This window comes from Microcaecilia unicolor, chromosome 2 (assembly GCF_901765095.1).
Source record: "Microcaecilia unicolor chromosome 2, aMicUni1.1, whole genome shotgun sequence".
NCBI classification, from domain to species: Eukaryota; Metazoa; Chordata; class Amphibia; order Gymnophiona; family Siphonopidae; genus Microcaecilia; species Microcaecilia unicolor.
The window spans coordinates 510,688,438-510,711,634 of record NC_044032.1 but is presented as its reverse complement, the minus strand read 5'-3'; the positions used below and the strand labels follow the sequence as shown (position 1 = coordinate 510,711,634).

At 43.7% G+C, this 23,197-nt stretch overlaps 1 protein-coding gene across 1 annotated transcript in view; it reads right to left on the bottom strand.

Moving 5' to 3' along the window:
• Positions 1-231: 231 nt before the first annotated feature.
• LOC115462162 (ADP-ribosyl cyclase/cyclic ADP-ribose hydrolase 1-like) overlaps positions 232-23,197 on the bottom strand; it is an 83,745-nt gene continuing 60,779 nt past the window's right edge. The window contains exons 8-9 of the mRNA XM_030192188.1: positions 5,697-5,783; positions 232-2,328 (exon numbers count right to left, since the gene is read on the bottom strand). Of these exons, the coding sequence (XP_030048048.1) occupies positions 2,265-2,328; positions 5,697-5,783 (151 nt within the window). The 3' untranslated portion in view covers positions 232-2,264. The remainder of the gene's footprint in view (positions 2,329-5,696; positions 5,784-23,197) is intronic.

The window sequence follows — 23,197 nt, the reverse complement described above, 5'->3', positions numbered from 1 at the left end:
CAAAATAGTTTCTTATTGATGCTACTTCTGTTTCAGGACTTATTCTCTGTTTCCCTGCTAGAACAGATTCAAAGTTTAAATTTATTTAGGTCCAGTTCAAAACAAGAAGACCAGCATTTACCCAGTTTTATGTATAAAGGGGAACAATGTCAAATCAGTCATTCAAGTCCAATTTACACATTTAGTTTAAAGAACTTGTACTGTGATTAACAATTAATTCTGCCAAGGCTGTCAAAAGTTAAGAAACATATTTATTATCATCTACGGAAGTTTCACAGAAATCATTCATTGGTACAAACCAAACAAAATTCCAGTACTGAAACAATTACATCATTGTTCTGGCAGAAATAGTACAAAAAAAGATAAGACATGTTGGTTGGCAAAAAAAACTGTACACATTTGAAAGTTCAATAAGATCTAAATTTTAACCCTTCATCACTCCTCTTCTGGATTCCAGCTCTAGATGAGTATCTTACTGCCTCTCACCTCTTTGTTCTTCTAAGATCTATGACACGTCAATATGGGCTGCAGCCCATTAAAACTGTCCTCTGTGCTGGAGTACAGTAAGTCAGAAGTGAAGGTGGTTTTGGCATTCAAATAGCTGGTAGTATCATTAACTGGGTTTCCTCCCACATAACTCCTAACTTACTAAGAAATGTTCTTATAAGTTTTGCATGGATACGTTCAGTGAAATCTCTTTAGTGTCAATTGCCTGAAACTTTTATAGTTAGTTCAACAGTACTGACAAATCTCAATTATTGTAACTCTTTACGCAAAGGGTTTCGCGTTCAGAATATATACAGACTGCTACTAATTCAAAACACTGCTAAGAAATTGAATCACATCACCCCACTTCTGTAAACTTATCTCATAACATAACCATTAAAATTCTATCTTCAGTACATAAAATTTATCACTTAGGAACACCAATAATGTTGGAACAGGATATTATTCCATATTCATCAAATAGATCCTTGAGGTCACTCCAACAAAACTTTAGTTGTACCTTCATTTTGCCGCCTGTGTTTGAACTCCATAAGAGATGGCATTTTCAGGGTAGCAGGTCCCTCTTTATGGAACCAATTACCTCTCTATGGTCTCCTTTTACAAAGCCACACTAGCGATTCCGACGAAGCCCACAGGAATTGAAATGGCTTTGTCTCATTTGCCATGCTGGAATCGCTAGCTCAGTTTTGTAAAAGGAGCTCTATATGTGTTTAGAACCATCTTATTATTGTTGTTAAAAAAAACCCCAGTTAAAAACATTTCTCTCAAGATGCTTTTGATTCTTGACAATTATTAGAAAACTGCATCCTGGAGTCTCGGGTAGCAGCTGGTGTGACGGCTCTGAATTACCACAACTTCCTCTTCTTTATGTTAATTCTCTATTTGAAAGATGCAACTACTTTCTTTTCATTCTATTTTAATATATTATTTGTACACCGCTGTGACGGATGAACAAACAGCAATATATCAAGCCGTAATAAACGAAACCATGTTGAAGGTCTCAGCAGAGAAGTAAAGAACTGCATGGACAAGAGGATTACATCAGGGCCACCGAGAGACACAGCTGGGCCCAGGGCAAGACTGCCCCCACACATACACTCACGCCGCCCCTCACCTGCTCCCTTGCCTTTTGTGTCTGACCGCTCCTGCTCCTGAGTGCTAGGACCCAGAAGATTGCATTAATGCAATCATCCGGGTTCCGGCTGGCACGCAGGAGCAGGAGAGGGACAGACTTGGAAGAAGCTTGCAGGCGCACCACCCCCCCGGGCCCAGGGAATTTTGCCTCCCTTGCTCCTCTCTCGGCAGCCCTGGATTCCATCGCCCTCTTGCTGTAGGGTGGGGTTGAAGCATACTAGCAGTGGACTATGGAGAAGTGGGCACTGCTGTTGCCTACGTTGCACCAGTTTGGTGGATAAATGGAAAACTTCAGTGTCTGGTACATCAATTTAACCTCTTTCACGAATCATTAAACTGACTAGGAAAAACAAAAACAAAAGAAAAAGGAATCAAGAGCAGTATCTGAACATTACTTCACAAAATTCATTACACTATTAAGATTTTAAAAGGGTGAAAACAGCAACAAGAAACAAAATGTCACATTGTTTTTAAAATCTGATTATTAGGTAATGATGAGCTTACAGAAATCCTTGCTACAAAAGCTCTCTAATTTACAGTACTCATTATTGTCAGTGGAAAGAAGGTAATATCTAGCAGCTTAAAAAAACTTTATTGATTCCCTTTCTGGTTTGCTATGTGCTTCAAGAGCAGAACTTGCATTCTGCATGATCCGGATTTCGAACACATTGTAACAGACGGACTGGCCTGCAATAAAAAAAAAAGCAGAAAAGTGAGAAGCAGTGTTTTTATTGATGCATAGTAATACAGTAGGAAACAACGTTTTGTTCTTAATTCCAGCTACATTCTCCACTCTTTCTTTACTATTTATTATTATTTTCACTTCCATCAAAATTAAACCTACCTCACCTGTGAAAAAAGCTAAGTACTCTGTTACTTCAAATTGAAGAGTTTATTGTTTATTTAAATTGTTAAATGACAATATGAAGATTTAAAGAAAGATAAAATTAAAAGAAAAAAAGAAAAAATGCATAATATTAGGTTGATCTATGAGGAGTTATACGGCGCCCGAAAATGAGGGACACTGTACCCGCAAGGGATTGCTGTTGAAGATTCTGATGATCCCCATAAAGAAATGTTCTTCTACATACATCTGAAATTACAGTTTATATATTAGAAAAGAGTGGATGTTTGGGAAATAATTGTGATATATATGTGATTATCCCCAAATCGATAAAATCAAGGTCCCTTAAATTGGATTAATCAGAAGGCAACAGCAGCTGAAGATACTCGACCAACGGCCTATGTTCCCTCCTGGTGCAAATACAATATCCAGGCTAGCGTTGGATATGGTTGGCTCTGTATGGAGAGGAGTAGCACATCTTCATGGGACAGTTTAACTATCTGTTGAATTTGGCTAAATGGACACCATGGAGCTTTACCCATTGATGTAGGTCTTTAATGGCCTCTTAATAAATTATTTTATTTTAGTAGGAGCTTTACCCAATACTTGGATCCAGTCAATTTCTGGATTCTCTTACAGTTCCTTAGCAGACTGAAGGCCAAAAGTTACGAAATAAGGACATGCATCAATACAAGCCAAAGCAGTCAAGGGAACAAAGAAAACCAGGGAGTACCCTGAGCAATTGCCCAGAGCAGAAGAACTCCAAGTGGAGTAAAGGTTGAGGTGCTAACCTGGACCCAAGGATCCAAGGAAATTGGAAAAGTGGAAGTTTCCTTTTCCAGGAAGAGAATCCTACTGATAGTGAAGAGCCCAGTCATATAGGACCGCAGCCAACTGGATGGTGGAACATTTGTGCAACTAACACATCTATAGACTGGGAAAAGAGGTGTCCTCTGATAGAGCTAAAGAGGAGTATCTAGCGTGGGACATTAGTACATAAGTAATGCCATACTGGGAAAAGACCAAGGGTCCATCGAGCCCAGCATCCTGTCCACGACAGCGGCCAATCCAGGCCAAGGGCACCTGGCAAGCTTCCCAAACATACAAACATTCTATACATGTTATTCCTGGAATTGTGGATTGAGAGAAACTGTGTTTGAATGGAATAGGAAATTGAGCGCAAGAGGCACTTTTAATTTAAACTGCAATTGAAGGAATATTACATATTATTAAAGTGTCTTCCAAGAAGGTACTGCATAATGCTCAAGTTTTGTTCTAAACGTAATCAGTTTCAGTTATATCTCGCTGTTTGCAGTGGACTCATGACCACCTCCTGACTAAGGAGTGAAGTGTATGAGAAGGGTAGACGTTGAGGGGGTAGTAGTGCAGGACCTTGGAGAAGATGTGCCTCCTGACCCTCTGGACCCAAAATACCAACACATTTTTCTGTAGCCCAATGAATCCGCCTTGCCCATCAGGAGGCTCACTGGGGACTACCTCCAAACAACGACTCTTGAACAGATTATCAGATTCTCTGAGTTGGTTGTGTATGCCTATCTTGGTTCTGGCTACAATCTTATGCAAATTTTCCATCTATATTCTATATGCATATCCTGAAAACTAGACTGTTTCCTGAGGACTAGGTTGAGAACCACCATTTAAGCATACTTCCCCCTGATATTCAGCTGGTGACAGTCAGCGTTTTATTAAAGGCTTACTGTCGATGGCTAAATTAGCCCCCAATATTCAGTGCTTGGCTATGTCGGGGCACCTGCACTGAATACTGGAGGCAAAATATGAGCTAGCTGGGCGCCAGGGTTTATGCAGGCCCAACCGATATTCAGTCGAGACCTGTATAAGAGAGTTATGCAGGCCCTGGCTAATTATTGGGCTAGGACACACAGAACTTAAAAAAAAAAAAAAAAAAAAAAAGAGCCCCTCCAAGACCTATCCCACCCTCCTGACAAACCCTTTCCTTTTCTCCCCCCAGCCCGTGGACAACAAGTATTCCCCCACCCCCCCAGAACTCCCCCCCCACCCCCAGGTCTACTTCTATCCTTGGTGGTCCTGTGGGGATTACTGGGAGCAGGAGCGCAGCCCCAGAGGTGAGAGTGCTGCATTTCTGCTCCAATATCCCCTGCTGGACCACCAAGGATAGAGGTACACTGGAGGGAGGGCAATCAAGGGAGAGGTGGATTGCTTGTTATCCGTGGGCTAGGGAGAAGGAAGGAGGGGGTTTTGTTAGGATGGCTAAGGGCTCAGGGGGCTTTTTTTTTTAAAAAGTTATTCGGGTGCCGGCCTGATATTCAGTGCCGGCCCCCACATCACTCAGAGGCCTAAATTAGGCTACTGAAAGATGCGGGTGCCAACACTGAATAATACCAGTGCTCACATAACCTCGGGCTCCTCCCTAATGCCAAACCACCATACCACCCCTGACCTGCCCCTTTTTCGGCAGTGGTCAGTGGCAATATTCAGTGGCACTGCCCACTTTACTGCCATTGAATTCCGGGGGGGTAGGCGGCTACAGGTGATGTAAGCAGGCAGGAGCCTCTCTTGCCTGCTTAAATCGCTTTGAATATTGGCCCAACTGTCTTTAAGTAGCATTTTAGCATGCATATTATGCATACTGACATGCATACTAAAAAAAAAAAAAAGAACCAAACAAAATGCAGAAGAATATCAGAACTCCACTACACCACGTAGGAGAAGAAAAAGTGGAGATGGCCAAATGGCAATAAGGAGGAATCTTAGTTTTACGTGAAGTTATTCCATCGTGTTAAGTCAATAGATGTTTAGCTATTCTTGGGATCTACACATCTCTCTGAACAATGTGCTGATAGATTATACAGATCATAGAGTTCTGGGCACAGTGAGTTAGACCCCTGAAGCAGGCACATGCCGAAACATGGCTCCTGTGACATTTCTTTTTGGCTGTCTCCATCTTTCCTTCTCCAACATGCATACTAAAACATTTTTAGCACTAGTAAAGTCCATAGGCCCCTACATTCCATTAAGTTAGATCATAATATATTGTCTAATGTTTTTTTCTTGTGAAAGTTTGACAAAAGCAATGTCCACCAAATTATTTTAGTAATTTTATGTTTGACTGAATACATCTTAATAAAATTATCCTCTTCTATCAAGCAGTACAAATTTTATTTGTATTTTTATTTTGGTGAACTAAGTTCTGAACATTACAAACAATTACCTGTAATTGTCAAAACAGGAATATTTGAAATTTCTTTCCTTCAGCTCATTTTCTAACTCCATAACACTTTGGCTATCACAAGACTCACTGTAAAGGAAATAATACAAATAAGTCAGTCATTCAAGGTGCAATCAATTACATAGAACGACATAAAATAATGGCAGATAAAGATCATATAGCCCATCTAGTCTGCCAAGCCACACCACCTACTAAGCTCTACAATCCCTTCCTCTCCCTCAGGGATCCTCTATTTAACATACTGACAAACAGTCTAGAAAAAGGACCAACAGGTGATGTGATCAGACTTCCAGATGCCAAAAATATTCAGAGTTGTTAAATCACAGATTGCAAGGAGTTGCAGCAAGCCTTAATGAGACAAGAGAACTGGGCTTCCATATGGTAGACGAGATTTAGATGCCCATTTACAAATATGGTATTAGCTCACAATGTACTAATTTATACAGGGCCCTTTTACCAAGCTGCAGCAAAAGGGGGCCTGCGCTGGCATTGGCCTGTGTTTTTGATGCGTGTCGAGGTCCACTTTTACTGCAGTGGGTAAAAGGTAGGTCTTGCTTTTCTGCAGGAAGTGGCCATATAGCAAGTAAAGCATTTGCCATGTGGCCATTTTGGGAGAACCCTTACCCCCACCCATTTAGGTGGCGGTAAGGGCTCCCGCGCTAAACTGGCAGTAACCAGGCAGCGCACAGCACTGCCCGATAACCGCCAGGTACACACTGGCACTACAAAAATAAATATATTTTTATAGTGCCGGAAAATGATGGCGTGCTGGGGGTGGGAAGTACCGCCAGGCTGCTGCAGTAGCCCGGCGGTACTTCCTTTTTAGCGAGCAGTAAGCCCGTGTTGGGCTTACCACCGCTTTGTAAAAGGGGCCCACAGTAATTACATACCCTGTTCTAGGATGGGAACTCAGCAGGTAGAGAATGAACTGCACATTGAACTTTACCACATGCTAACTCTCAGGGCTTCAAAACTTTACCACTCTTTAGGAACCAGGCCCCTAAGGGGTCAATTCTATAACTGGGTGCCTTAAATAGGCATGCAAAAAGGTGACTGGTAGGGGCCTATTCTATAAAGGACCATGGGTGCCTACTTTCTTTTATAGAATACTAGCATAACAGTGAAAACATGAACTTATAAGTTAGGCACAAGCAATTATGCAAGCCACAGAACATAACTGCGAGTCCCATCCAGACTCCACAATGGTGGCAATTCTGTATTTGGGTGCCTCTTTGTAGGCACCCTGATGCCATGCAGTAAGAGCGTATTCAATAATGGCATCTGGGCACCAGGTTCCATTACAGATTGCTAGCATAACCCAGTGTCCGTGCGCCGGTGCTCACAGTTACATCAGTCATAAATCTGGCACAAATGTGTGCACCTAAATGCATCTGGAATGTCCTGCCCATGCTCTGTCCAAATGTTTGCCCCCCCCCCCTTGCACTTCTGAGTTATAGCACTTACATATGCCCTTATAAAATAGTGCTTAGAGTGCTTATGCACATAAGTGCTACTCTTCTGTGCATTTTAATCGCTCAAGTGGTGCATAACCACAGGCACCTGGTTATTGAATTGCTCTTTATCAGTACATCTGCCTGTAAAATACATGTTATGTAAGATATGCATGTATTTACAAAATAGCACTTAAGTGGCATTTTGGCATTTATGTGAATACGCATGCATGTATATAACATCACTAATTATTTACGCAAGTAATTTGCATGCAACTGTTAGCACTTGCCTTATGGAATTACCCTCGTGAAGGATAATTCTATAACCTAGCACCCGTTCTTACACATGTAAATGTCTAGAATAGAGAAATTAGATCTATTCTTGCTTGCAATTTGCTAAAAATCAATAAAAAAAAATAAAAAGTACCACTTGAGGTGCCTAGACAGGTTGGGAGGAGGGGAGAACTTCCCTGCACACCTGGCCAAGTGTGTGACATCTTCCTGGTCTGCTGCATACTCCATAACCTCATCATCAACCAGCAGATGCCTGAACCAGACGCACTGATGATGGCAAACCAAGAAGAGGGGGAGACTGTGCAGCTCAAAGACCTTACACCCCCACAGGCTCACCAGTGTGCAATGGCAGCAAGAAATGAACTCATCCAGACACATTCTTATGCATAAGTGAAAATTTTATTACATGTGCCCCTGTGAACATCACAAAACATGATATAGTGTATATAACAATACCATTGTAATTCCCCAAAAACCCTCCCAGTGTGTCTCACTGTGTACATGTCTTTTGTTTCCCAATTCCCCAACCCTCATTTTGACCCATGTGCATATCTCTCAGCCACTCCCAGTCGCTAGTTATTTCCTCTGCCATGGCCACGCTTGGGGGGGGGGGGGGGGGGGGGGGAGGAGGTTGCTGGTAAGTGCTGTGGTACAAGGCCTGTTGTGGGTCAAAGGGCTGACCACAAGAGCCTGGTTCACCTTGCCTCACTCCAGTATCACACCTGGCCTCCACATGGAACTGAAGCAAAACCAGGCATTGATGACTCACACCATTCAGGGCAGCCTTTGGAGTGAGGTGAGGTGAACTGAAGATGTTCAAAGAGTGCACAGGTGTTGAACAAGAGTGTACCCAATATTATATGGCATGAAACCAGCTGCAGGAGAATGGAGGCCATGGTACGATTTGGGGTCTGGAACTCACCACTGATCACCTGCAGTGAAGACCTCCTCTCCCAACGGCCAGAAAGCTCACCAAGCTCAACAGTTGGCAGCAATGTCCATGGGCTGTCGCCATCACCAACTATCCATGAATGCTCAGTTTTCATGCATGCCTAAAAACAGATTACATTCAGAATGCTGGCAGCAGCAGTGGCAGTTCGGAGACATTGCTTCCAAAGTTCTGGCCACTGGAGGAGGAGATCTTCATCTGGCGGGGGCTTGGGGATCCCCACCAGCTACTGGGAGGAGGGGGGTGGGGAGGGACAAAAATAACATTTTCTGCCTACCTACTTTGGGCTCAGGCCACCCAAAATTGGCAATCTAGATACATTATTGGCATATGGGAAGGTCTTTTACTGGAGGTGACAGCTAGCAAGCAGGCATCACACACACTACAGTTAATAAAGCCAAAAAACTACCCCCATACTCGGAGCACAGTACAGGCAACTTGTGTGTTCAATGTTCAGCCACACAACTCAATTCTTTGCTTCAAAACTTATAATTTAGGAAAATATCCCATGTGCATATAAGATTTTTACCATTTTGCATGGTCATTGCCTGTTTATTTTTGCTACAGAGGTTCTGTGAACCAGGAAATCAAATCTATTATGCAGATTAATTAAAAAAAATATTTTATATATATATATATATATATATATATATATATATATATATATATATATATATATATATATATATATATATATATAAGGAGGAGTGGCTAAGATGGTGTCATGACTCCTACATGGTGAGACTAGAGGATTATCTTCCTGAAACAACTTGTGGGCCTTGTGTTTCAGCTGTACAGTGGTGGAAATAAGTATTTGATCCCTTGCTGATTTTGTAAGTTTGCCCACTGACAAAGACATGAGCAGCCCATAATTGAAGGGTAGGTTATTGGTAACAGTGAGAGATAGCACATCACAAATTAAATCCGGAAAATCACATTGTGGAAAGTATATGAATTTATTTGCATTCTGCAGAGGGAAATAAGTATTTGATCCCCCACCAACCAGTAAGAGATCTGGCCCCTACAGACCAGGTAGATGCTCCAAATCAACTCGTTACCTGCATGACAGACAGCTGTCGGCAATGGTCACCTGTATGAAAGACACCTGTCCACAGACTCAGTGAATCAGTCAGACTCTAACCTCTACAAAATGGCCAAGAGCAAGGAGCTGTCTAAGGATGTCAGGGACAAGATCATACACCTGCACAAGGCTGGAATGGGCTACAAAACCATCAGTAAGACGCTGGGCGAGAAGGAGACAACTGTTGGTGCCATAGTAAGAAAATGGAAGAAGTACAAAATGACTGTCAATCTACAAAGATCTGGGGCTCCACGCAAAATCTCACCTCGTGGGGTATCCTTGATCATGAGGAAGGTTAGAAATCAGCCTACAACTACAAGGGGGGAACTTGTCAATGATCTCAAGGCAGCTGGGACCACTGTCACCACGAAAACCATTGGTAACACATTACGACATAACGGATTGCAATCCTGCAGTGCCCGCAAGGTCCCCCTGCTCCGGAAGGCACATGTGACGGCCCGTCTGAAGTTTGCCAGTGAACACCTGGATGATGCCGAGAGTGATTGGGAGAAGGTGCTGTGGTCAGATGAGACAAAAATTGAGCTCTTTGGCATGAACTCAACTCGCCGTGTTTGGAGGAAGAGAAATGCTGCCTATGACCCAAAGAACACCGTCCCCACTGTCAAGCATGGAGGTGGAAATGTTATGTTTTGGGGGTGTTTCTCTGCTAAGGGCACAGGACTACTTCACCGCATCAATGGGAGAATGGATGGGGCCATGTACCGTACAATTCTGAGTGACAACCTCCTTCCCTCCGCCAGGGCCTTAAAAATGGGTCGTGGCTGGGTCTTCCAGCACGACAATGACCCAAAACATACAGCCAAGGCAACAAAGGAGTGGCTCAGGAAGAAGCACATTAGGGTCATGGAGTGGCCTAGCCAGTCACCAGACCTTAATCCCATTGAAAACTTATGGAGGGAGCTGAAGCTGCGAGTTGCCAAGCGACAGCCCAGAACTCTTAATGATTTAGAGATGATCTGCAAAGAGGAGTGGACCAAAATTCCTCCTGACATGTGTGCAAACCTCATCATCAACTACAGAAGACGTCTGACCGCTGTGCTTGCCAACAAGGGTTTTGCCACCAAGTATTAGGTCTTGTTTGCCAGAGGGATTAAATACTTATTTCCCTCTGCAGAATGCAAATAAATTCATATACTTTCCACAATGTGATTTTCCGGATTTAATTTGTGATGTGCTATCTCTCACTGTTACCAATAACCTACCCTTCAATTATGGGCTGCTCATGTCTTTGTCAGTGGGCAAACTTACAAAATCAGCAAGGGATCAAATACTTATTTCCACCACTGTATTTCTCTCACCTCTATTGCTCATATGCCCCACACTAAAAGAAAAGGGACAGTAAAGGCCGTTACCATGTTGTCCTGTACATCCTCCTTCGTGCGGCTGAGGATTGACCAGTTTGTCACTGGTACTGTGACTAACATTGGAGATGAAGGTCCTGCTGTGGGGTTGCATGAAGGAACAGATGCCCCCTTGGGACATGATGTTACACTTTCTCCTCCAGAGCCTAATCAGCCACTGTGTCCAGTGACATCTTTGGCACATTCAGCTGGGGCTGGAAAATCAGAACTCATGGTGCATCAGATCCCAAGCACGGATGAAATGCTGAGTTACGCTCTCAATGTAGTGAACGAGAAAGCAACGGCTGTACTGCTGGAGCCTCTCGTGGTGGTAACACTGGAAGGTGCTTCAAGATCTTAAAGCCATTGTTTCTAAATCAACGCAAGAGGTAACCTATTTGATTTCTAAAGTTGACTTACTAACCGGAACACTGGAAGGAATTTAAAAAAGACCACTCAAGTCAGATCCAGCAAATTCAAGGCGATATTAAGACTCTCCAGGACTGTTACCCATATCAGACAGGCCTCTGAGGGGAAACCAGACAGTGTCCCAAACTGGGAGAGTGGTAAGATGGCGACCTGAAGTTCGTATGCCCAACGGCCCAGCTGCCCTCTGAAGTTTTGTCTTAAACACAATAACATAGTAGATGACGGCAGAAAAAGACCTGCACGGTCCATCCAGTCTGCCCAACAAGATAAACTCATATGTGCTACTTTTTGTGTATACCTTACCTTGATTTGTATCTGTCATTTTCAGGGCACAGACCGTATAAGTCTGCCGAGCACTATCCCCACCTCCCAACCAGCCCCCCACCACCACCGGCTCTGCCACCCAATCTCAGCTAAGCTTCTGAGGATCCATTCCCTTGGAACAGGATTCCTTTATGTTTATCCCACGCATGTTTGAATTCTGTTACCGTTTTCCTCTCTACCACCTCCCGTGGGAGAGCTTCTTTACGTAAATTTCCTCTCTGCAATTGCAGTTACCTTAACTGAGAGGAAGGGGACAACCGGCGGTCAGCCGCCAATGGCCAGCGTTTTGCCCCCTGAGCAGCAAGTGCGGGACAGCTGCGCGACAAACTGCCCACAGATGAAAGGGTTGGCGAGTCCTTTGGACCTGGAAACAACAACTCCATCGCTCCCGAATTATTCAACCACCATGTCCAAAGGAGTGGAGGAGTGAGTTAGAGGCATATGCTGAAACGGAGGACATTTACAGCAGAACCCGAATCGGCGGAACCACTCCTAAACACCTAAGATAAATCAACTTGGAGTTTTTGGCTCCCGTGGAGGTTACATTGAATACCATCTGGAAGGCGCTTCGGAACCTAACGGTGGCAGTAAATAATTTTGTTTCAGATATAATTTTATTAGAGAGTTACATGGACAATTTAACTGAACCCTTTGAGAGTGAAAAATTGATATAACAAATGATTCTACATGAGCAAGAAGTGGTTATGATTTTGAAAATGATAATAGACCAGAAACTTTGAATAATGAACATTATTATAGATGATTAATATCGAGATTATTGTTTTCCCAGAGTTCCGGGTATGACTCCTAAAGTTTTCCTCAGAAATATTTCCTCAATTATTACTTTAATTGAAAACATTTTTATTACATTTTTTGGAAAATCCAACTATGAATTACAACATTTGTTCATTCCCCCCACCCTCCTCATTTACAAACATCCCCGTTCCATTACAGCGAGAGATACATCACATTATATCTACCGTCCAAAGCTAAGCTAATCCTTTTGTCGTAATAATAATTAGCATCCGCTTAAGTGGAACATTTCAGACCCTTTCTTAAAACATATCTTATAATGCGCAGATTCGCATTTGTCTTCTCCATCAAATACAATTGTATTGACAATTACATTTTTCTCCCTTCTCCTAATACCCCCCCCCCCCCCCACTCCCCTTTCCCCTCTTGCCTCCCCCCGTCCCCTCTTCCCCTCAAGGCCAGGTGTTCCTATGCGGAGAGTGACTGTTACTTGCTCCGTGCTGATGGTACTCTGGTTCCCTTCATAAACCTCCTAATTGATTGAGAACAGTACTGCGTGCCCTTGGGGCCAAAACTTGTACAGTGGGGGAAATAAGTATTTGATCCCTTGCTGATTTTGTAAGTTTGCCCACTGACAAAGACATGAGCAGCCCATAATTGAAGGGTAGGTTATTGGTAACAGTGAGAGATAGCACATCACAAATTAAATCCGGAAAATCACATTGTGGAAAGTATATGAATTTATTTGCATTCTGCAGAGGGAAATAAGTATTTGATCCCCCACCAACCAGTAAGAGATCTGGCCCCTACAGACCAGGTAGATGCTCCAAATCAACTCGTTACCTGCATGACAGACAGCTGTCGGCAATGGTCACCTGTATGAAAGACACCTGTCCACAGACTCAGTGAATCAGTCAGACTCTAACCTCTACAAAATGGCCAAGAGCAAGGAGCTGTCTAAGGATGTCAGGGACAAGATCATACACCTGCACAAGGCTGGAATGGGCTACAAAACCATCAGTAAGACGCTGGGCGAGAAGGAGACAACTGTTGGTGCCATAGTAAGAAAATGGAAGAAGTACAAAATGACTGTCAATCGACAAAGATCTGGGGCTCCACGCAAAATCTCACCTCGTGGGGTATCCTTGATCATGAGGAAGGTTAGAAATCAGCCTACAACTACAAGGGGGGAACTTGTCAATGATCTCAAGGCAGCTGGGACCACTGTCACCACGAAAACCATTGGTAACACATTACGACATAACGGATTGCAATCCTGCAGTGCCCGCAAGGTCCCCCTGCTCCGGAAGGCACATGTGACGGCCCGTCTGAAGTTTGCCAGTGAACACCTGGATGATGCCGAGAGTGATTGGGAGAAGGTGCTGTGGTCAGATGAGACAAAAATTGAGCTCTTTGGCATGAACTCAACTCGCCGTGTTTGGAGGAAGAGAAATGCTGCCTATGACCCAAAGAACACCGTCCCCACTGTCAAGCATGGAGGTGGAAATGTTATGTTTTGGGGGTGTTTCTCTGCTAAGGGCACAGGACTACTTCACCGCATCAATGGGAGAATGGATGGGGCCATGTACCGTACAATTCTGAGTGACAACCTCCTTCCCTCCGCCAGGGCCTTAAAATGGGTCGTGGCTGGGTCTTCCAGCACGACAATGACCCAAAACATACAGCCAAGGCAACAAAGGAGTGGCTCAGGAAGAAGCACATTAGGGTCATGGAGTGGCCTAGCCAGTCACCAGACCTTAATCCCATTGAAAACTTATGGAGGGAGCTGAAGCTGCGAGTTGCCAAGCGACAGCCCAGAACTCTTAATGATTTAGAGATGATCTGCAAAGAGGAGTGGACCAAAATTCCTCCTGACATGTGTGCAAACCTCATCATCAACTACAGAAGACGTCTGACCGCTGTGCTTGCCAACAAGGGTTTTGCCACCAAGTATTAGGTCTTGTTTGCCAGAGGGATTAAATACTTATTTCCCTCTGCAGAATGCAAATAAATTCATATACTTTCCACAATGTGATTTTCCGGATTTAATTTGTGATGTGCTATCTCTCACTGTTACCAATAACCTACCCTTCAATTATGGGCTGCTCATGTCTTTGTCAGTGGGCAAACTTACAAAATCAGCAAGGGATCAAATACTTATTTCCACCACTGTATTTCTCTCACCTCTATTGCTCATATGCCCCACACTAAAAGAAAAGGGACAGTAAAGGCCGTTACCATGTTGTCCTGTACATCCTCCTTCGTGCGGCTGAGGATTGACCAGTTTGTCACTGGTACTGTGACTAACATTGGAGATGAAGGTCCTGCTGTGGGGTTGCATGAAGGAACAGATGCCCCCTTGGGACATGATGTTACACTTTCTCCTCCAGAGCCTAATCAGCCACTGTGTCCAGTGACATCTTTGGCACATTCAGCTGGGGCTGGAAAATCAGAACTCATGGTGCATCAGATCCCAAGCACGGATGAAATGCTGAGTTACGCTCTCAATGTAGTGAACGAGAAAGCAACGGCTGTACTGCTGGAGCCTCTCGTGGTGGTAACACTGGAAGGTGCTTCAAGATCTTAAAGCCATTGTTTCTAAATCAACGCAAGAGGTAACCTATTTGATTTCTAAAGTTGACTTACTAACCGGAACACTGGAAGGAATTTAAAAAAGACCACTCAAGTCAGATCCAGCAAATTCAAGGCGATATTAAGACTCTCCAGGACTGTTACCCATATCAGACAGGCCTCTGAGGGGAAACCAGACAGTGTCCCAAACTGGGAGAGTGGTAAGATGGCGACCTGAAGTTCGTATGCCCAACGGCCCAGCTGCCCTCTGAAGTTTTGTCTTAAACACAATAACATAGTAGATGACGGCAGAAAAAGACCTGCACGGTCCATCCAGTCTGCCCAACAAGATAAACTCATATGTGCTACTTTTTGTGTATACCTTACCTTGATTTGTATCTGTCATTTTCAGGGCACAGACCGTATAAGTCTGCCGAGCACTATCCCCACCTCCCAACCAGCCCCCCACCACCACCGGCTCTGCCACCCAATCTCAGCTAAGCTTCTGAGGATCCATTCCCTTGGAACAGGATTCCTTTATGTTTATCCCACGCATGTTTGAATTCTGTTACCGTTTTCCTCTCTACCACCTCCCGTGGGAGAGCTTCTTTACGTAAATTTCCTCTCTGCAATTGCAGTTACCTTAACTGAGAGGAAGGGGACAACCGGCGGTCAGCCGCCAATGGCCAGCGTTTTGCCCCCTGAGCAGCAAGTGCGGGACAGCTGCGCGACAAACTGCCCACAGATGAAAGGGTTGGCGAGTCCTTTGGACCTGGAAACAACAACTCCATCGCTCCCGAATTATTCAACCACCATGTCCAAAGGAGTGGAGGAGTGAGTTAGAGGCATATGCTGAAACGGAGGACATTTACAGCAGAACCCGAATCGGCGGAACCACTCCTAAACACCTAAGATAAATCAACTTGGAGTTTTTGGCTCCCGTGGAGGTTACATTGAATACCATCTGGAAGGCGCTTCGGAACCTAACGGTGGCAGTAAATAATTTTGTTTCAGATATAATTTTATTAGAGAGTTACATGGACAATTTAACTGAACCCTTTGAGAGTGAAAAATTGATATAACAAATGATTCTACATGAGCAAGAAGTGGTTATGATTTTGAAAATGATAATAGACCAGAAACTTTGAATAATGAACATTATTATAGATGATTAATATCGAGATTATTGTTTTCCCAGAGTTCCGGGTATGACTCCTAAAGTTTTCCTCAGAAATATTTCCTCAATTATTACTTTAATTGAAAACATTTTTATTACATTTTTTGGAAAATCCAACTATGAATTACAACATTTGTTCATTCCCCCCACCCTCCTCATTTACAAACATCCCCGTTCCATTACAGCGAGAGATACATCACATTATATCTACCGTCCAAAGCTAAGCTAATCCTTTTGTCGTAATAATAATTAGCATCCGCTTAAGTGGAACATTTCAGACCCTTTCTTAAAACATATCTTATAATGCGCAGATTCGCATTTGTCTTCTCCATCAAATACAATTGTATTGACAATTACATTTTTCTCCCTTCTCCTAATACCCCCCCCCCCCCCCCACTCCCCTTTCCCCTCTTGCCTCCCCCCGTCCCCTCTTCCCCTCAAGGCCAGGTGTTCCTATGCGGAGAGTGACTGTTACTTGCTCCGTGCTGATGGTACTCTGGTTCCCTTCATAAACCTCCTAATTGATTGAGAACAGTACTGCGTGCCCTTGGGGCCAAAACTTGTACAGTGGGGGAAATAAGTATTTGATCCCTTGCTGATTTTGTAAGTTTGCCCACTGACAAAGACATGAGCAGCCCATAATTGAAGGGTAGGTTATTGGTAACAGTGAGAGATAGCACATCACAAATTAAATCCGGAAAATCACATTGTGGAAAGTATATGAATTTATTTGCATTCTGCAGAGGGAAATAAGTATTTGATCCCCCACCAACCAGTAAGAGATCTGGCCCCTACAGACCAGGTAGATGCTCCAAATCAACTCGTTACCTGCATGACAGACAGCTGTCGGCAATGGTCACCTGTATGAAAGACACCTGTCCACAGACTCAGTGAATCAGTCAGACTCTAACCTCTACAAAATGGCCAAGAGCAAGGAGCTGTCTAAGGATGTCAGGGACAAGATCATACACCTGCACAAGGCTGGAATGGGCTACAAACCATCAGTAAGACGCTGGGCGAGAAGGAGACAACTGTTGGTGCCATAGTAAGAAAATGGAAGAAGTACAAAATGACTGTCAATCGACAAAGATCTGGGGCTCCACGCAAAATCTCACCTCGTGGGGTATCCTTGATCATGAGGAAGGTTAGAAATCAGCCTACAACTACAAGGGGGGAACTTGTCAATGATCTCAAGGCAGCTGGGACCACTGTCACCACGAAAACCATTGGTAACACATTACGACATAACGGATTGCAATCCTGCAGTGCCCGCAAGGTCCCCCTGCTCCGGAAGGCACATGTGACGGCCCGTCTGAAGTTTGCCAGTGAACACCTGGATGATGCCGAGAGTGATTGGGAGAAGGTGCTGTGGTCAGATGAGACAAAAATTGAGCTCTTTGGCATGAACTCAACTCGCCGTGTTTGGAGGAAGAGAAATGCTGCCTATGACCCAAAGAACACCGTCCCCACTGTCAAGCATGGAGGTGGAAATGTTATGTTTTGGGGGTGTTTCTCTGCTAAGGGCACAGGACTACTTCACCGCATCAATGGGAGAATGGATGGGGCCATGTACCGTACAATTCTGAGTGACAACCTCCTTCCCTCCGCCAGGGCCTTAAAAATGGGTCGTGGCTAGGTCTTCCAGCACGACAATGACCCAAAACATACAGCCAAGGCAACAAAGGAGTGGCTCAGGAAGAAGCACATTAGGGTCATGGAGTGGCCTAGCCAGTCACCAGACCTTAATCCCATTGAAAACTTATGGAGGGAGCTGAAGCTGCGAGTTGCCAAGCGACAGCCCAGAACTCTTAATGATTTAGAGATGATCTGCAAAGAGGAATGGACCAAAATTCCTCCTGACATGTGTGCAAACCTCATCATCAACTACAGAAGACGTCTGACCGCTGTGCTTGCCAACAAGGGTTTTGCCACCAAGTATTAGGTCTTGTTTGCCAGAGGGATTAAATACTTATTTCCCTCTGCAGAATGCAAATAAATTCATATACTTTCCACAATGTGATTTTCCGGATTTAATTTGTGATGTGCTATCTCTCACTGTTACCAATAACCTACCCTTCAATTATGGGCTGCTCATGTCTTTGTCAGTGGGCAAACTTACAAAATCAGCAAGGGATCAAATACTTATTTCCCCCACTGTATGTAAGCTTTCCATATTAGATAGAACTTTTTTTGTTTCTTAAAGTTCCATTGAACTTCTCGCAGCTCCATGAGTAACAACGCATGTATTCTATTACGCCATTGCCAATATGAAGGCGCCTCTTGACAGACCCAATTTGTTAAAATGCATTTTTTCCCTATTAAAAACGCTCTGTACATTAAAAGATCAAGATGGGCATCACTGGTACCTCCTATTGTCTCCTTTCCTAGTAACACATTTTCTGGGCTCATTGTGATAGGTCTGTGCAATATTTGTGTCAGAAACCTATGTATCCCCACCCAGAATTGCTGTATATTGGGGCATTCCCACATGGCGTGAAAGTATGTACATTGTGGTCCTCCACACTTACTACATTGTGGGGAGTCTATTCCTCCCATATGATACAGTCTATATGTGGAGGTATAGGCCCGGAACAATACTCTGCCTTGGCACTCTCTTAACTCTGCATTACTTATTCTCTGCGGAATATGCCTCATACTACTCAGTACTCTTTGTGCAGTGATTCCTTTTTTTAAGTCTTCTGTCCACTTCTCCTGTAAGTGTGTTTGCATTCTATATGATATACTATTCATAAGTCGTCTCTGTATTAAGGAAATGGTTATAGGTTCCTCTGAGGGTACCTCCAACAATTTTTCTATCATGGTAAGTACATCAATAGCTAGAGATTGGCGTGGTATACTTTCAATATAATGTGAGATCTGTCGATATGCAAATTTGTCTATCCACTGAAGCTCCCCTAAACCTAACGATTCCAATTTTTTGACACCCCCATCTGACTCCACAATGTCCTGGAGGAGGATAAGCCCTTTTTGCTGCCATCGTCTAAATCTTGGACCGTCTATACCCGGTAAAAATTCACCATTCCCTATTATAGGTAATAGTCTACTATGGTGTTCATCAAACTTCCAAAACCTGCCCAAATCTCGCCATACCAATCTAAGAGGTCTGATCACTACGTTCCTCCGTAAATGTGCTGGCAACATCTTTAGCTTTGCTTGTAGCACATATTGTAATTTCAGGGGGTGTACCCACTGCTCTTCCATCGTCCTTGGGGTATAATGTGAGGTTCCCAACAACCAGTCCCCTATATGTCTCAGCAAACTCGCTTTGTTGTAGCGTGTTAAATCTAACACCGCAAATCCTCCTCGACTCCATGGGTCCAATAGGTTTTGCCATTTGATCTGTGGGCGTCTCCTATTCCAAAAGAATTTGGAGAGGAGGCCCATCAGCTTTTTCCAATCTCTTTGAGTTAGATACAATGGTAGGATCTGAAAACAATACAGCCACCTTGGAAACAGGATCATATTATACAACGAGATCCTCCCTGATAATGACAATGGTAGATTTATCCACCTCTCCAGCATCTGTTTTGTATGTTCTAACAATTGAGCTATGTTTAGTGAATACAATTTGGCTGGATCTCCTGGCAGCTGTATGCCAAGGTATTTAAACGAACAATTCGTTCTCTTAAAGGGGCACCCTAAGTTCGCCCATTCCTCCTCAGACATCCATAATGCCTGGGCCTCAGATTTATCTAAGTTTAAGCAAAATCCTGAATAATCCCCATATTCCCTAAAAAGTTCCAAAAGTGCTGCCAATGAGTCTTTTGGGGTCCTAAGAATGACTAACAGATCGTCCGCAAATGCTGAGATTTTAAATTGTTCGGTCCCTATATTTACTCCTTGTATCTCCTCTAAATTCATAATATCCTGAATTAAAGGGTCTAACGCCAGTACAAACAGGAGTGGCGAAAGAGGGCATCCTTGTCTAGTGCCTCTGCAAATTGGAAATTGACAAGAGGTCATTCCATTTACGGATATCTCTGCTATTGGGTTCTTGTATAAAGTCTGTATGGCTTCCCTAAAAAATCCTCCAATACCATATTCCTCTAAGACCCCAAACAGAAAGTCCCATCTCACTCTGTCAAATGCTTTATGTGCATCAAAGCTAATAAGGAGTGAGGAGGTTTTCATGTATTTGACCTGTTCCAACGCCAGTAGTATTTTTCTCAGATTTTTTGCCACTGATCTTTCCCTAACAAATCCCACCTGTGGGTCTAATATCAAATGTGGGAGGAATCTGGCCAGTCTGTTGGCCAGTATCTTGGCCAACAGCTTAGCTTCAAATGATATCAGAGAAATGGGCCTGTAAGATTCTGCCCTGCTGGGGTCTTTCCCGGGCTTCAATAGCACAATTATTTGTGCCAATCTCAGCGAGGTCGGCAACTCTCCTCTAAGGACATGCGAGTTAAGTGCCCTAGTCACACAGGGAGTAATATCCTCCACCAAAATTTTATACCACTCTGCCGTGAACCCATCTACTCCTGGCGATTTATACAAGGCACTAGCTCTTATATTCCAACTAACTTCCTCCTCCGTGATTTCCTCCTCCAGGACTTCTTGTTGACTCCTCAAAAGCTGTGGCAGTTTTTGTCCCTCTAAATATGTCTTTGCCTCTAGCCCCTCCTCCGTAGGTGGTGCATACAATTGAGCATAAAAGGTTTCAAATACTTTTCCAATCTCAGTATTCTTGTGATGACTCACTCCCTGTGTATCCTGTATATGTGATATCCATCGTCTGCCTCCCGCTTGATGCGCCAGTCTCGCCAATAACTTCCCCTGCTTGTTAGCGTGTTTGTACAACTGGTATTTGTAATATATCTGAGATTGCTGTGTGCGGGTGTGCACTAAATGATTTAATTCAATCTGTGCCATCAGATATGCTTTTTTGTGAACAGTGGAATGAGTTTGCCCATAAGTTTGCCTCAGCTTGCGTACCCTTGCTTCCAGCCTAAGCATTTCAGCCTCTTTTGCTTTCTTTCTATGGGCAGAATATGAGATGATATGACCCCTCAATACCGCCTTGGCAGCTTCCCAAAAAAGTATGGGGTCGGATTGAAAGCTGTCCCTATTTAGCTCTGCATAATCTTTCCATTTATCCTTCATAAAGGAGTGGAATTGTGCATCATAGTAAAGCTTTCTCGGGAATCTCCACCTAAACGGTCTCTTTGGTGTGTCCCCCCACTCTATTGTAACCCAAATCAAAGCATGATCTGACACTTGTGTGGGCCCTATCACTGCCTCTACCAAGTGTGTAGCACTATTCTGTGCCGTAAGTAAGTAGTCGATACGAGACTGCGTCCCATGGGCCCTGGATAGATGCGTAAAGTCTCGCTCTCCTGGATGTAGCAATCTCCAGGAGTCCACCAAGTCCAGGCTCGAGCAGATCCAGGGTACTCCTTTACTATAATTCACTGGTCTTACCCGTGTGGGGCCCGTGCTATCCATCAATGGATCAAACACCATATTAAAATCCCCCCCCCATGATTATTGGGAGTTGACCAAAACTTTGCACCTGCCTAACAAGGTTCTGGTAAAATGCTTTGTCATACTGGTTTGGTGCATATACATTAACCAGCAAAAGAGGTTTTCCTTGTAGTGTAATATGTTGAATTATATATCGCCCTTGTAGGTCTACAATTTTACGATTTAACACATATTGTAATCCTTTGCGGAGCAGTATGGCTACTCCTGCTTTTTTATTTAGAGCTGGATTATCTATCACTTCGTTGACCCACCATTTACATAACTTACTATGTTCCAATGAGTTTAGATGTGTTTCCTGCAAAAAGGCTATTTGCGCTTTATATCTATTCAATGTTTGCAGAATCTTAGATCGTTTAAGAGGGGAGTGTATCCCCCCCACATTCCATGAAATTACCTTTACCATTACGTTTCCTTTAGCCTCTCAGCTAATGACCTATCATGTTGATTATACTTTCCTGTAGAAGAGAGGTATCCCAGCTTACCCCTCCTCCCATTATTCTCTTGTAACAAACTGTTCCCTCTTTTTATCCGTAAAATCCTCCTCATCCTAGCCTTGTGAAATCCCCTAACCCTCCGTCTCCCCCCCCTCCCTCCCTTGTCCCCCATATTCCCTTCCCTCCTCTGCCCCTTTGAGTTCAAATTGAACTCCTCACGTATAGGCACCCTTCCTCCTTCATTTGAATTACTTTCTGTCTGTTTAACTGGAAACGTATTCCTAATCCAACCCAGCTATACAGTGCACAACCAGCAAACAAATTAAAAAATAACATAAAATAAAATAGAACAGTCAACAGAGAACTGTGTCGCTAGGCGCAGCTCTGCAACCTTACTCAGCAGTGTTTATCCATTTTGCCCTTTGAATGAAGATTGTTCACGTTGTGAAATCTCTCTGCCATTCAGGATAGTTGTTTTATATCTTGGTTGCATTATGTTCAAACCACAACTCTTAATGTCTCATGTCTTGGTCAATAAGTCTCTGTAACTAGTTCCAAGCTCTTTACTGTAAATCGTCGTTTTGATTCTGATTCCTATTGTTAGGCTGTTCGATATTCTTGCCATGCTTCGGCTCGTCTCCCGCCAATTCCATGTCACTCTCAGCCTTCAATCTTCTCCCTCCTTTGTCCTTGGCATTAAGCTGTTGATAAATTCTTGCGCCTTTGTTAGTTCTTCAAATGCTTTCTCAGATCCCTCGTGGGTCACCCGTAATTTGGCGGGGTACACCAGTGCAAATCTGATCTTTCGGGCATGCAATTCAGCACATATAGGCGCATAAGCCCTCCTCGCCGCCGCCACCCTGGCCGAATAATCTTGAAAGCAAAGCACGTTGTTCCCCTCATATTGAAGTTTTTGGCCCGATCGCATAGCTCTCAATATCGCTTGTTTATGTCCATAGTTTAAAATCTTTAGGATCACCACTCTCGGTCTGCTGTTTGTATTTCTTTTCGGCCCTACTCTGTGGGCCCTCTCCACTCTTAAAGGCCCCAGCGCAACGTTTAGCTGTAAGGCCTTCGGGAGCCACCGCTCCAGTAACTCCACCAGTTCAGAATCTCTCAGGTGCTCCGGTAAGCCGATGAGACGTAAATTATTA